Source organism: Oryx dammah, unplaced genomic scaffold (assembly GCF_014754425.2).
Source record: "Oryx dammah isolate SB20612 unplaced genomic scaffold, SCBI_Odam_1.1 HiC_scaffold_5, whole genome shotgun sequence".
NCBI classification, from domain to species: domain Eukaryota; kingdom Metazoa; phylum Chordata; class Mammalia; order Artiodactyla; family Bovidae; genus Oryx; species Oryx dammah.
The window spans coordinates 58,994,415-59,009,221 of NW_024070189.1; the positions used below are offsets into that span (position 1 = coordinate 58,994,415).

The 14,807-nt window shown below is 45.1% G+C and overlaps 1 protein-coding gene across 1 annotated transcript in view; it reads right to left on the reverse strand.

The window, feature by feature from the left end:
* PSD2 (pleckstrin and Sec7 domain containing 2) overlaps positions 1–14,807 on the reverse strand; it is a 52,959-nt gene that overhangs the window by 13,095 nt on the left and 25,057 nt on the right. The window contains exons 7-9 of the mRNA XM_040239952.1: positions 13,820–13,878; positions 1,829–1,918; positions 685–728 (exon numbers count right to left, since the gene is read on the reverse strand). Of these exons, the coding sequence (XP_040095886.1) occupies positions 685–728; positions 1,829–1,918; positions 13,820–13,878 (193 nt within the window). The remainder of the gene's footprint in view (positions 1–684; positions 729–1,828; positions 1,919–13,819; positions 13,879–14,807) is intronic.

Below are 14,807 nucleotides of genomic sequence, written 5' to 3' on the forward strand. Positions count from 1 at the left end.
CCCTAAAGTCTAGGTTCCCCACTGGAGCCCTGGTAGAAAAATGCCAGCTCTCCCCAGTTGGGTTGGGTTCCCTAACAATCCCTCCCTGGGACCTTCACATGGACCCCAAGACCCAGGCTGCCATGGGGAGTACAGCAGAGCAGGGTGGCAACTTTACCCAGAAGCCTCTTATAGTCTTCCCAATCATCAAGGTCACCACACCTCTTTCCAGATGGCTGGGTACCTCCAGGTCTCACTGCCCTCTCAGGGGAAGAAGTTAGGGGGCAGTCACATCTCCTCATTGCCAAGAGCAGTCACCACTTCAATACGGTCATATTACTAGAGTTGTGAAGGGACTCAGCTCATGCCTGTCTACCTTCCCAAGGGGAAAGAGATACCATCATTGAAAATAGTGGCAATATCCCCTGAACAGAAAACCTGTTGTGAACATCATGAAACTAAGTCAGATTAATCTATTCCATAGCTATAAAACTGCACACTGTTTATCAAGACAGAAAATGAATCCAAAAGGGAACTCAACAGCAGGAGCTGGCCAGCTGGTCAGGGGTCACCAGGGCCCTGGGTGGGAGAAATCAGCACCATGGAGAGTAACCAGCATGACTTCCCTGTACCATCAGCCAGCCACTCCCTCGCCCCACTCCCGGTAATTCTCTCCCCATATTTGTGCTCATGAGCACTACTCACATCGCCCATTCCAGTTTTTCATTCTTGATGGAGTTGTAAAGGGTCTAGGAGAGGGGGAAAGAGAGGAGTTCAAAGAAGAGTCAGAGTCCATCTACCTCTAGCGATGTGGATGCAGTGAGGGAGTACCTTTTCAGCCAGTGGGGCAAAGTAGGTGTTTGCTTCATACTTATTTATTGGACAGGTGAATGAATGGGGTGGGTGAGTATTGTTTAGATGACTGGATAGACTGAGGATGAGTGGGTAGATGAGCTGGTAACTATGTCAATGGGCCGAGAAATAGGTGGGTGAGTGTGTATAGAGAGCTGTGTAGGAGAGTATGTGTGGGTGATGGATGAATGGGTAGGTGTAGGGACAGGTGAATGATTGAGTTGCAGGGTGGGTATGTGGATGGAAGGGTGGATATATGGGAGGATGGGTAGGTGGGTGGATGAGTAGATGGAGAATAGGTGGGTGAAGGCACTGGGATCATTTTATTTTACTCACAAATACACATTTAACTAGTTCTTCCTGACAGTGAAGAACATAATTATGGTAAGAAGATTGATGAAGGCAATGTTCATTTTCTGACCTCCAGACTCACTATCCAATTGCCCATCTGATATCATCAGTTCTAACTCATCCTCTATAACTGAACTCATCACCTATCCCCCAAAACATGCTCCTATTCCTCCAAGGTGGAGAGCTGACCAAACTTGAAAAGCCAGAGTTTTTCAAAAGAAACTTTTCCAAAGTTTTCAAAAGAAAACTAGATTCCTTGTGATGTTTAAGGACTGAGTGGGCTTTTCCCTGTGGTGATGATACTGATGATTGTGGTGAAGGTGGTGGTGGTGATAAGGGTGATAAGGTGGAGGTGATGGCGGTGGCAGCTGTGGCAATGGGTGGCCGTGTTGAGCACTATCTTGACAGAAATAATGATAGTGGAGCACTAAAAACAAATCTCACAAAGCCTACCCTCTGCCTAGCTCAGGGCACACATACCAGTCATGTGTTGAGCTGGATGGTCTCTCCTCTGTCCCAAAGTCATCATTACCCTGACCCCAGAATGAAGAACTTGGACCATCAGGATTTAGTGGAGCAGAAACCTCTCTTCTCCCCACCCACCCAGAACACAGCTGGGAGCATGGGGACCCTTAGCAAGTTATACCTTCAGCAGGTCTTTGGCAAAGTCTTGGCCATCATTCAGCTGGTCCAAGTTGGCAATGAATTGCTGGCAGGACATCTTCTTGCCAATGTTCTGTAATGGAGGAATGGTTCTGCCTGAGAGTAGGGATGGAGCCTGGTATGGTCCCCACACCGTGCCCTGCCCAGCCAGAGGGGATGAGGCAGCATCAGGGGCAGTAATGAAAAGACTGCCTGAATTTCCCTTTATCACTCCAAGGGTTTACAAAACTCTTTCACATTCAAGATTCTATTTGATCCTCAAGCATCGTGAGTGGCTGGGGTTCTCCTCAAATCCAGATGAAGGAGTCAGGTTAGATGAAATAACAGCGGACATTTGCCAGGTGCCTAGCACACTCCAGGTATTGTACTTGACATGCATTATCTTATTTCCTTCTCACAACAAAGAGAAGGTTAGGTGCGTGTAATTATTATCCCCACTTGAAGGTAAGGAAATTGAGGTGCAGGAAGGTGAAGTGACGTGCCCATGATCACACAGCAAGGAAGTAGAAGGGCTGAGTGTGTCTGACACCAAAGCCCGTGCTCTCACCCGCTACTCCATGGTTAACTCTCCCAAGGTCACAGCACCAGGACTTGAACCCAGTCCTCTTGACTCCTGAGCAGAAGCTCTGTGTATTCCGTCACAACTGTCTCACCCTCTCACCTGTACAGAGGGGCGGCAAGACCTCCAAGAGGTAGGTGAAGTGAGGGAGAGTTTGGTCTTAAGAGAATCAAAAATCAATTTCCATCAACACACATGGGTACCCCATGCTGCGCTGCACCGGGACCAAGGGAACCTGAGCAGATGGTTTCACTCCAGGAGGCACAAACAGACAAAGGGTTGGAATGACTGTACCCCAAATTTCTGCCTTTTTTACCAATGATTAGAAGAGGGGCTCCAGCCCCCCAAACCCAACATCTGATGTGCATACTTTCAGACTCTCCTTGCAGTGTCCATGCTTGAGGAAACACTGATGGCACTTCACCATCGAGAAGACAAAGTCCCTTGAACACTAGATATTTATTGGTGTAGGATTTGGTGGATTTAGATTTGCTATAAGGCAGTTTTTCCCAAGATTCACCTACAGATGAGAATAGGAATTCCCCCTGAAGGATTTCATAATCAAATAAGTTTATATGTTTCAGAGCTTTCAGTGTGCTTATGTGGTATTGAGAGTCTCCAAGCAAAGGATTCAATGTAGTTTCTCAATTGCTCCATTTTAGCAATGATTCTATTAACACCATGTGGGACATTCACACACCACAGGAAATAATTCAGAAAACAATGATAGAAACTTTTATAAGTAGCTGATGAACAAGAATTTTCTACACCTTTTCCAAAGGACTAAGGAGAAATGATCCTACAAATGCCTTTATATGTGTTTCATATGTCTATGTATATATTTTACATGTATATCCATGTATGTATGTATATATGAATATAGTCATTTATGTGTACAGTCATAATTGAGGAACATGAGGGCAATGTTGATCATATTGTCTGAATTCCACACACACACACTGAACATTCCCAAGCCATCAGTAAGGGGTGGGTGCAAAATCAAAAAATTACCAGGCAAGAGTTATAATCCTAGTAATGATAGACTCTCTTGTTGCAAATAAACCTTCCCATCAGAAACAACTGCTGGTCAAAATATTAATAAAACATCTGTATGAAGACATTGGAGAAATATAAGAGCAATGAGGACTTCAAGGGCAAAGGTCCTACAAAGAAGAGAAACATGGAGAGGGGAGGCCGACAAGGAGCAGCTTTCCTCTTCAAAGCATCTGTCAGTTCTCAAGCAGTGGACAAAAGACTGAGCAACTGAGTGGTCAAAAGGACTAGAAAATGAACATTGGAACTCAGGGCCCACCGAGGACAAGGCACCCTGGGAAATACGCTAGTCATACTTCAAAACCTGAAGAAAGGAAGGAAATTCTTCAGACACAAGGAAGGTTACCCCAGATGGAAGCCTGGCGAAGCAGAAAGGAAAGAAGAGCAACAAAAAGGGTAGCTAAATCTAAACAATTACTGACTGTGAAAAATAAAAATAATAAAGTTTTCTGGGGAATAAAATATAGAAAGAAATACAAACAGTTAAAAGGATGATAAGTAGTATGTAAGTTGAGAAGACAAATAAATTAAGGCGTTTTAAGGTTATTTCATTTCCTAGGACATGGTTAAAGTACTTTAATAAGTGAAAGATATATATTGAAAACCACAAAAAAAATTCTAAAAGAATTCACAACTAACAAGCCAACAGGGGAAAATGGTATTCTTAAAAAATACTTAAATAATCCAAAAGCAGGCAAGAACGGAGAAAAAAAAATAAGCAATATAGACCAGATGAGTCAAAGAGAAAATGAAGAGTAACCTGACATGTTTGAATTCAAATATATTAATAATTTATTAAATGGTCAAATTAAAAGGCAAAGATTAATAGACATCTCTTAAATATAAGGAGACAGAAATCTTGGGGAAAGGATATGCATGCAAATACTAGCAAAGGAACTCCAGTATAACTACACTAATAACTGACAAAATAGACTTGAAGGCAAGGAGCATTCCTAGAGATATTTCATAATAATAAAAGGGTCAATCTACCAGAAGATATAAACATTCTAAATTTGTATGTACCTAATAACATAGTTTCAAAAAGTAAAAGACAAAAATTGAACTAAAAAGAGAAAGACACTCACAGTCTTGGTTGGAGATTTTAACACTGCTTTCTTGGTAACATGAAGAACAAAAATCCTAAGCAATTAATTTGTTAATATCAGTCAATTAATGCTAACCAATTAGATAACCTAGATAAAATAAGCAAATTCCTAGAAACTCACAAACTACTAAAACTGGCTCAAGTATAAACAGGAAACCTAAATAAACCTAAAAAGAAGTAGACATTCACTCAGCAATCAAAAACCTCACAAAAGAAAAGCCCGAGGCCAAATGGCTTCACTAGCGAAGCTTACCAAACATTGAAGAGAAATTAATACTGATACTTGGGGCTTCCCTGGGGCTCAGATGGTAAAGAGTCTGTCTGCAATGCAGGAGACTCATCTTTGATCCCTGGGTTGGGAAGATCCCCTAGAAAAGGGAATGGCAACTCACTGCAGTATTCTTGCCTGGAGAACTCCATGAACATAGGAGCCTGGCAGGTTACAGTTCATGGGGTCATAGAGTCAGACATGACTGAGCAATTTATGTTTAACATTAATACTTCTTGGGGCTTCTCAGGTGGTGCAGTGGTAAAGATTCCGCCTGCCAATGCAGGAGGCACAAGAGATGCAAGTTCAGTGCCTGAGTCAGGAAGATTCCCTGGAGGAAGAGATGGCGACCCACTCCAGTATTCTTGACTGAAGGACTCCATGAACAGAGGAGCCTGGCAGGCTACAGTCCATGGGATCGCAAAGAGTCAGACACGACTGAGCAACTGAGCACACAATGCTTCCTAAGCTTTATCCAAAAACTGAAAAAGAGAGAATACATCCTCACTCATGCTATAAAGCCAGCATTACTCTGATACAAAAACCAGACAAAGAATTCACAAGAAAATAAAACTATAGAACAGTATCCCCTATAAATATAAATGTAAAAACTCTCAATGAAATACTAGCAAAATAGCAGCATAGTAAAAGGATTATATACCATGATCAAGTGGAATGTATCCCAGGAGTACAAGAGTAGTTCAACATATAAAAATCTATTAACATAATACACCACATTAATAGAATGAAGACAGGGAGAAAACACATGATCCCTGGAAAAAGGGAAAACTTTTTCTAACCATATATCTGATAAGAGTATAGTATCTAGACTAGAGAACCTTTACAACTCAACAACAAAAACACAAACAGACCAATTAAAGAAAAGCAAAAGACACTGGTCAGAATGGCCATCATCAAAAAGTCTATAAACAATAAATGCTGGAGAGGGTGTGGAGAAAAGTGGATGCTCTTGCACTGTTGGTAGGAATGTAAATTGATACAGCCACTATGGAAGACAGTTTGGAGATTCCTTTAAAAAAAAAACAAACTAGGAATAAAACCACCATGTGACCCAGAAATCCCACTCCTAGGCATATACCCTGAGGAAACCAAAATTGAAAAAGACACATGTATCCCATTGTTCATTGCAGCATTATTTACAATAGCTAGAACATGGAAGCAACCTAGATGTCCATTGACAGATGAAAGGATAAATAAGTTGTGGTACATATACACAATGGAATATTACTCAACCATAAGAAGGAACATATTTGAGTCAGTTCTGATGAGGTGGATGAGCCTAGAATCTATTATACAGAGTGAAGTGAGTCAGAAAGAGAAAGATAAATATTGTATTTATATACAGAATCTAGAAGAATGGTACTGAAGAACTTATTTACAGGGCAGCAATGGAGAAACAGACATAGAGAATAGACCTATGGACACGGGGAGAGGGGAGGAGAGGGTGAGATGTATGTTGAGAATAACATGGAAACTCACATTACCATATGTAAAATAGACAGCCAACGGGCATTTGCTGTATGACTCAGGAAACTCAAACAGGGGCTCTGTATCAACCTAGACGGGTGAGATGGGGAGGGAGATGGGAGGGAGGTTCAGAAGGGAGGGGATATATGTATACCTATGGCTGATTCATGTTGAGGTTTGACAGAAAACAACAAAATTCTGTAAAGCAATTATCCTTCAATAAAAAAATGAATTAAAAAGAAAAGAGTTAAATCTTTTTAAGAAGATGAAAAAGTTCTGGAGATTCATTGCACAGCGATGTAAATAGATTTAATACTAGTAAACTATATGTAAAAATGGCAGTGATGGTAAATTTCATATTATGCATATTTTACCATGATTTTTAATATTTTTACCACAATTTTAAATAATAATTATATATCCCTCCTCAAAGTGGGCAAAGTACTTGCATAGACATTTCACCAGAGAAGATATACAAATGGCCACAAATACATGAAAATATGCTCAATATCATGTCATTAGGGAGATGCAGATTAAAACCAAAATGAGTTACCACTTCATACTGGCTAGAACAGCTATCACTAAAAAAGAAAAGAATGAAAAGAAGTGTTGGCAAGGAGGTGAAGAAACTGAAACCCTTATACATTACTAGTGGGATTTCTAAATGGTTCGGCCACTAAGGAAGTTTCACAGTTCGTCAAAAAGTTAAACACAGAATTACCATATCATGCAGGTGGTCTTCTCCGAGGAACTGAAAACGGGTGCTCAAACAAAAACTTGTACACAAATGTTCAGAGTAACACCATTCACAATATCCGAAAGGTGGAAATAATCCAAATATTCGTTAAAGGACGAATGGATACATGAAATGTGGCATATCCATTCAACGGAATATTATTTGGCCATAAAAACAAATGAAATTATGGCACATGCTGTAATATGGATGAGCCTTGTAAACATTACACTAAGTGAAAGAAGCCAGACATGAAAGGCTATGTACTGTATGATTCCACTCACATTAAATATCCAGAAGAGGCAGGGGCTGGAAGAAGGAGAGAATGGGAAGTGACTGCTAATGGGTACAAGGCCTCCTTTTGGGGTGATGAAAAGTTCTGAAACCAGAGAACGGTGATGGTTGCACACTGTGTGAATGTACTTAACTCCACTGAATTGCACAACTTAAACTGGTTAAAACGGTAAATTTATGTCTTACACATTTTAACACAATAAAAAATCATTAAGGATATAAAAGATGTTTAAAACACAGTTAAAAAGCTTGACCTTATCAACACATATAGAACATTAGAATAAACAACTGCAGAATACACTTTCAAGTCCATGGGAAACAGCTACTAAGATCAATCTCTCTCTGGATGAGAAAGTAAGACAGTCAGTTGCAAAGAAGTAAAATCAAACTGGGTAAATGAACAACAGCCACCAGGCCAAAAGATATATACCAGAAAGGGAAAAGAGAGAGAGAAGAGAAGGGAAGGGAATGGGAGGGGAGAGGGAAAGAAAGGGAGGAAGGGAGGAAGGGAGGGAAGGAGGGAGGACAGGAAGAAAGATGGAGAGAAAGAGAGACATGCCCAGAACACTCCAAAGCCAAACTGATGTGGATGATTTGGGACCTCCAAGTTCTCAGTTCCTCCCTTCCTTCCACCAACATTTGGATCAAAAGGGCCTCCAAGCCTGCCCTTGACCTGAAAATCTGTTCCCACAGCCTCTGTCTCCAATCAGAAAAGAATTATGATTGGACAGGCCACAGCCCCATTCCAAGGCCTTCTCTACAGGTCTAGTGTGACCTACCTGAGGTCAGAACAATCCCAGCCTGTCTTTAAGTCTTCCCCCTTCTCAGAGCAGAATGAAACAGGCCAAGCAGAAAGAAAGTAGATGTCATCCTTCAGAGCAAGGGAAGGGACCAGTCAAAAGTCTCGTAGGCAGGAAAATCTTCATCACTATTTGCAAATCTAGACTAAACCTGAGTTGCACTCGGTACTCCTTCCAAGTTCTAATATATGAAGCTTGTTCACCATCTGAGAATGGGCAGGGCCTCCCCGCTGCTGCCAGTCTTCAGAATAGTATGCTGACCCGTGCATTTGTCCCTTGAGTCTTCCACCATCCGGCTCCATCCCACCTCCCCAGCACTCTCACTGCTAAACCTCAAGCAGCCCAAGTGTGAGAGAAATTAAGCTTTTCTTGCAAAACAACTTATCTTTGTTTCAGCTTGGAGGTTCATAGCTCAGCTTCTCCCACCATCTCCTCCTGCTTCTCCTGGCCTCACCCTAGAGACTTCTGCTCTCACCTCGACACTGACTCCATCAACCAGTGCTAGTAACTGCACATCCACAGTACATTTATAATATCTCTCCTTGTCTCCATCTCCAAGTCTAACCCAAGCCCCCATCCTCTCTTGTCTAGAGGCTAAGCTCACCCTCCTCTGACATCCTTCCCTTCCAATTCACCCTGTCATGAAGAATGAGCTTTCCCTATTCCCAGCTAAGGCCATTTTCCATCTATGCCCTGCTGTTCATCTCAAGGAAAGCTTTGATTTTCCCTTCTCTCTCCTGCATCATCAGTTTCTCCTTGCCTGCCTAGTAGATCCTAGTGGCATATACACAACACCCTAGTCAGATTTAAAACAGTCCCTCCTAAAACAAATATTGTATTTTAATGCATATTATGTGGAATCTAAAAAAATGGTACAGATGAACCTGTTTGCAGGGTAGGAACAGAGACACAGAGAACAGACATGTGTACACAGAGGGGGAAGGAAAGGGCGGGATGAGTTGGGAGATTAGGACTGACATATTATGACCAACCTAGATAGCATATTGAAAAGCAGAGATATTACTTTGCCAACAAAGGTCCACCTAGTCAGGGCTATGGTTTTTCCAGTGGTCGTGTATGGATGTAAGAGTTGGACTGTGAAGCTGAGCACCAAAGAATTGATGCTTTTGAACTGTGGTGTTGGAGAAGATTCTTGAGAGTCCCTTGGACTACAAGGAGATTCAACCAGTCCATCCTAAAGGAGATCAGTCCTGGGTGTTCATTGGAAGGACTGATGCTGAAGCTGAAACTCCAATACTTTGGCCACCTCATGTGAAGAGTTGACTCACTGGAAAAGACTCTGATGCTGAGAAGGATTAGGGGCAGGAGGAGAAGGGGATGACAGAGGATGAGATGGCTGGATGGCATCACCGACTTGATGGACATGAGTTTGAGTGAACTCCGGGAGTTGGTGATGGACAGGGAGGCCTGGTGTGCTGCGATTCATGGGGTCGCAAAGAGTCGGACACGACTGAGCGACTGAATGGAACCGAACTAGTGTATACACTAGTATGTGTAAAACAGGCAGCTGCTGGGAATCTGCTGTATAACACAGGGAGCTCAGCTCAGTATTCTGCGATGACCTTGATGGGTAGGATGGCAATGGGAGGTTGGAGGGAGGACCAAGAGGGAAAGGATATATATATACATATGGCTGATTCACTTCATTATACAGCAGAAACTAACACAACATTGTAAAGAAATTATACTCCAACTTAAAAAAAAAAAGTCCCTGCTAGACCCCTCCAGCCAGTGGCTCACTTCAGGATCCCACTCAAAGACAAATATTGCAAAAGAATTCTCCACAGCCTCTACTTCCTCACCTCCTATCCTCACCTCCACCCACTCCATCCTGGCATTTGGCCTCCCTACTCCACTTAAAGTACTTTTGTAAAGGGCTCCAATGACCTTGACCATCCAATGACAATGACCCACCAATGGCCATTCTAATCCCAAAGGCTGATTTTCTGTTATTGTCTTTCTTGACTTCATGACAGCCTTTTATATAGTTGGCTACTTCTCTCTCCGTGAAACACTTTCTTCTCTTGGCTTCTGAGATACCACACACTCCTGGTTTTCCTCCCATCTCCATGGCTGCTTCAGAGTATCTCCTTATGCTCTGCTTGTTGCTGCTGCTACTGCTAAGTCGCTTCAGTCGTGTCTGACTCTGTGTGACCCCCATAGACAGCAAGGCACCAGGCTCCGCCATCCCTGGGATTCTCCAGGCAAGAACACTGGAGTGGGTTGCCATTCCCTTCTTCAATGCATGAAAGTGAAAAGTGCTTGACCTCTAAATAATGCCATGACCCACAACAAGGTCACCAACCTGCCTCTCTCCCAAGGCACTCAGCCAGTCCTGTGGCTTTCATTCCATCAGGACGACAGTGATCTCGTCACCCCATTACTCACATCCCAGATTCATTTATCCCACCACCTCCTTGGCAACACCTCTTCATGTCCAATAGGCATCTCAGACACAATATGTCAAAAATGGGACTGGAGCCCCAGCTCTCCCACTCGCCACACCTTCCACTCACCCACAGAATTTCCCTTCTCATCTCAGGAAATAGCACCCCCATCGAGCCAGATGTTGAAGCCATCCTTCCTCCTCTCCCTCATCAGCCCATCAGCAAGTCCCATCAGGCTCATCCTCTACTGATCTCTCTCATATGTCCCTTCTACCCTTATTCACTGCCCTGTCAGCACAAGCCATCATCACCTCCTTCCTGGACTCAACAGCCACTATGAAACAGTTTTCCTGTCCTCCAAAAGTTAAATGCAAAAATACCATTGGACCCAGCAATCCATTCCTAAGTATACACTGAAAAGAATTGAGAGCAGCTTCTCAAACAAAAACTTATGCTAAGTAAAACAAGTCAGAAAAAGAAAGACAAATGCTATATAATTTCACTTAGATGCAGAACCTAAAAAATATAACAAGCCAGTTAATAACACAAAAAAAGAAGCAGACTCACAGAACAAACTAGTGGTTACCAAGAAGGGGGAGGGCAATAGAGGAGTAGGAAGATAAAAGGGTTATTATGGGATTACATGAAGTCATGCACAGGAAACTTCTGAAAATTGTAAGCACTATAGAATTTAAACAATCTTTCATTCACTTTAAAAATAATTTAAAAAAAATTAAAAACCTGTATACCAATGTTCATAGCACTGTTCACAATAGCCAAAAGATGAAAACCAGTCCAACTGGTCCCTCTGCCTAGAAAACTTTGTCCCTGGTCTTTCTGTTACTGGCTCCTGCAGGTCTCTGCCCCAATTGTGCCTCCTCTGAAAGGCATTCCCTGACCCCTAGTCCAGCCACCATCATACCCGCCTGTTGATTCCCTTCACAGACCTATCACTATTTGCAATCACTTGTTGACTTATTTATTTTCCTCTCCTTTAACTAGAAGGTAGGCACCCTGAGGCAGGGGTTCTCTTTCCTTCTCATTTATAGAATGCAGAAGGTGTCGGCCCCTACAATCCAAATGCCCCTCCTACAGGAAGCCTTCTCAATTCCTCCACTAGGTTGTGCCCATCTAGGAGTGTACGCCACCTCCCTCTGCCAGTCCCCATACTGGCTCCCACTCTGACCAGAGCCACTTCTGGGGGCCCTAGCAGGCCCCACATTCCTGAGATCCCCATCTTCCACCAGGCACTGAGTCTCTGTGAAACAACGGCAGCATGAGAAGAGGGAGGGATGGGGTGAGCACAAAGCAGGCATTGCCACTTCCAGGAAAGCTCCCAGTGACAGCAATGGCCCAGTTCTGGGCTAAATGCTCTACAATTGCTGTCTCCTTAAATCTCACCGGGACTTTCTGATGGGGAAACTGAGGTTCAGGGAAGTCAGTAACTCACCTCAGGTCACACACTATCATGTGAAAAATAAAGAGGATTACAACTCAGACCTCTTGCTTTTGGTGTTTTGCAATACTGCCTTAAGAAAGAAATGGATCTTCAATGTCTATTGGCTGTGAGTATAAACAATCCTACTGCACCCACGTCTAATGTATGAAGGTAGTAATGTTTCTCTTCAACTTCAGGCAGAAGGTGGTGCCACAGGCAGCTAAGGCCCACCAAGCTCAAGAATATTCTCGACCTGGGGTTTATTGACTGCTGCCCTTGTCAGCAGCTCTCAACCAGGGGAAGAGGCACCCAGGGCTTAACACAGCAGTGACTGGGTCCTGAGATGGCCCTCGGCCCTGCTGAGCGTAGGGATGGGAAGAGGAATGTGTGCTTAAAGCTCCTTTTGGGGTACGCCAGCAACACCTGCTCTCTGCAAACAGTAAGCAGTCTTGAGGGAGCATCTGCCCATTAGTGGGCATTAACTCTGGTGACATTCCCATGGAATCCACACGTCTTCTCTCCTGTTCCACACTCAGGCTGACAGCCCTGGCAGACAAAACTGAAGCTGTCACACAACTAATCTTCATGCCAAGGCCATCGAGGCTCTTGCTCTCCCCAGGCCAGGCAACCAGTGTGCCCACACCTGCTCAGGCTGCCATCAGGGCAGGTCCTTCATATTCTTGATCCTCCAGGGATCTGCAGGCTGGGCCTTCAGACTCTCCATCATTTAAATTTTAATATTAATGATGAATATGACGGTGAGGATTATGTAATAATATTATTCATAATAAATATCTTTACTAAGTGCCAGACCCTGACACTTGGTGGTACCTCTCCTAGGCCTCCCCAGGACTCTATGGGGAAATCACCATTCACACCTCACAGGTGTAGAACCCGAGACTCAGAGTGCTGTGGAGTGTTGCCCTGGGTCACAGAGGTGCCACCTGGAGGCAAGAGTGGAATCCAAAGTTGGGTCTCTCCCAGCTCCTTCTTCCACCCTAAGTGTCCTAGACTTTCCTGGTTACCTCCCTTCAGAAGAGATGTAACCGGAACCTGGTTACCTCTGGAACCGTTCTCATGGGCCTATTATTCCCATGAGTCACTGAAATATCCCCAATCCAGCAGAGGTGCTCTGACCTTCCCAGGGTGAGCAATGACGGGGCTGTGATCAGTGAGGCCAGACGGGGTGATGGGGGACACAGAAGGGGAGGATGGAGATGGGGGATCTAAGCTCACAGGACATGCAGACCACCAGCTACACTTACCACCTGAGGGAGGGCAAGAGAGCCCAGAGAGGGGTTCCCCGGAGCAGACAGAGGAAAGAAGAAGGAGTTATTAAGCCACAAGCAGCACTGAGATGCCCAGGGCCCAGAAGAGGCACAGGCTCACAGCTCACCCCCCATCACTTCTCTGTTTGCCTAGTGGAGGATGGAGATGACGAAAATGCCTCTTAATGGCAACCTACCATTTCAGCAGGGCTGCAGTCAGGCTTACAGCACAAGGGGTAGGAAGAGCAGGTGATCTTTTAGCAACGTCTGGTGTGGACATGGCTAGGGGCACATATCTTATTTAGCACATCCTAAATTCCTGTACTTCAGTTGTTCTTATGGCCCTGTTTGGGGGTGAGGACCCAGGCAGGTCTCAAGTGGATAAAACTAGAGTAAGGCCAAGTCTAGAAGCCAAGTGGCCTGACTCCCAGGTCTGCTAAAGAAACGTAGGCCAGCAAGCGAGAGGTCTCAGGGAAGGAGGCTGGAGAAAGGGCTGGCCCTCGGACAACCTGGGATGAGTCAGTGAGAGAACATACCCCAGCTCGGCCTCCCCAACTCACATGTCCATGCAGGTCTGTGTTGAGCAGCATCAGGGCACAGGTAAGCGTGTGGATCCCATCTAAATCAGAGATAGAGGCACCCTCAGTGTGAGCAACCAGCTCTTTCTCAACCACAGCCACCCATTCATCTCCTGCCAGAGCCAGCCTTCAGGCCTTGGAAGAGGCCAGCCACCTGCCAACCTCATGTCAGGGCCCAGGGCCTGTGTGATACTCCATGCCCCACCCCTCTACAGAATCAGAGCCACTCCCCCGCCCCAGGTCAGGAAACACTCTTCCCTTAGTGGGGGACCTGACCACCCTGGGCCTGTTCTAGCCCGGATTCCTGCCTCCTATGGCCAAACTCACCTTGAATCTCATGCCCAGGAAAGGCTCTGGGTCCCAGGCTATACTCCTTCCAAGGCCCATGTCTCCTCTAATAACCAGCCTAGCCCCCCAGTTCCTGGGACGCAAGCCCACCCATGGGACAAGAGGGTGCCAGACCCAGGACTCCCACCACACCAGCGATCAGCACTGTGACAGGGAACCACAGAGGAGGAGGGCACAGAGGACTGAGTCTAGGGCACAGAGGACCTAGAGGACCTTCAGGCACAGGGAGTGGCGACAGGCCTGACAGTTGGGAGGTGCCTTTTCCAGCAGACAGGCCCCCTGCCACACGCCATCATGCCTTCACTGTTGTTTCTCGAGCAGGACAGAAGTGGCAGGTGGATCAAGGGTAAGAGGAAGCCAGGGCCCAACTGGGGGGCAAGGGCGTGGGGTGAGGCGTAAGGGGCACAGAGTGAGGCATCAGGAGCGTGGGGTGAGGCATCAGGGGCACAGGGTCAGGTGTCAGGGGCGTGAGGTGAGGCGTTAGGGGCGCGAGGTGAGGCATCAGGAGCGCAAGGTGAGGCGTAAGGGGCACAGAGTGAGGCGTCAGGGGCGCGGGATGAGGCATCAGGGGCGCGGGGTGAGGCCTCAAGGGCGCAAGGTGAGGCATCAGGGGCGTGGGGTC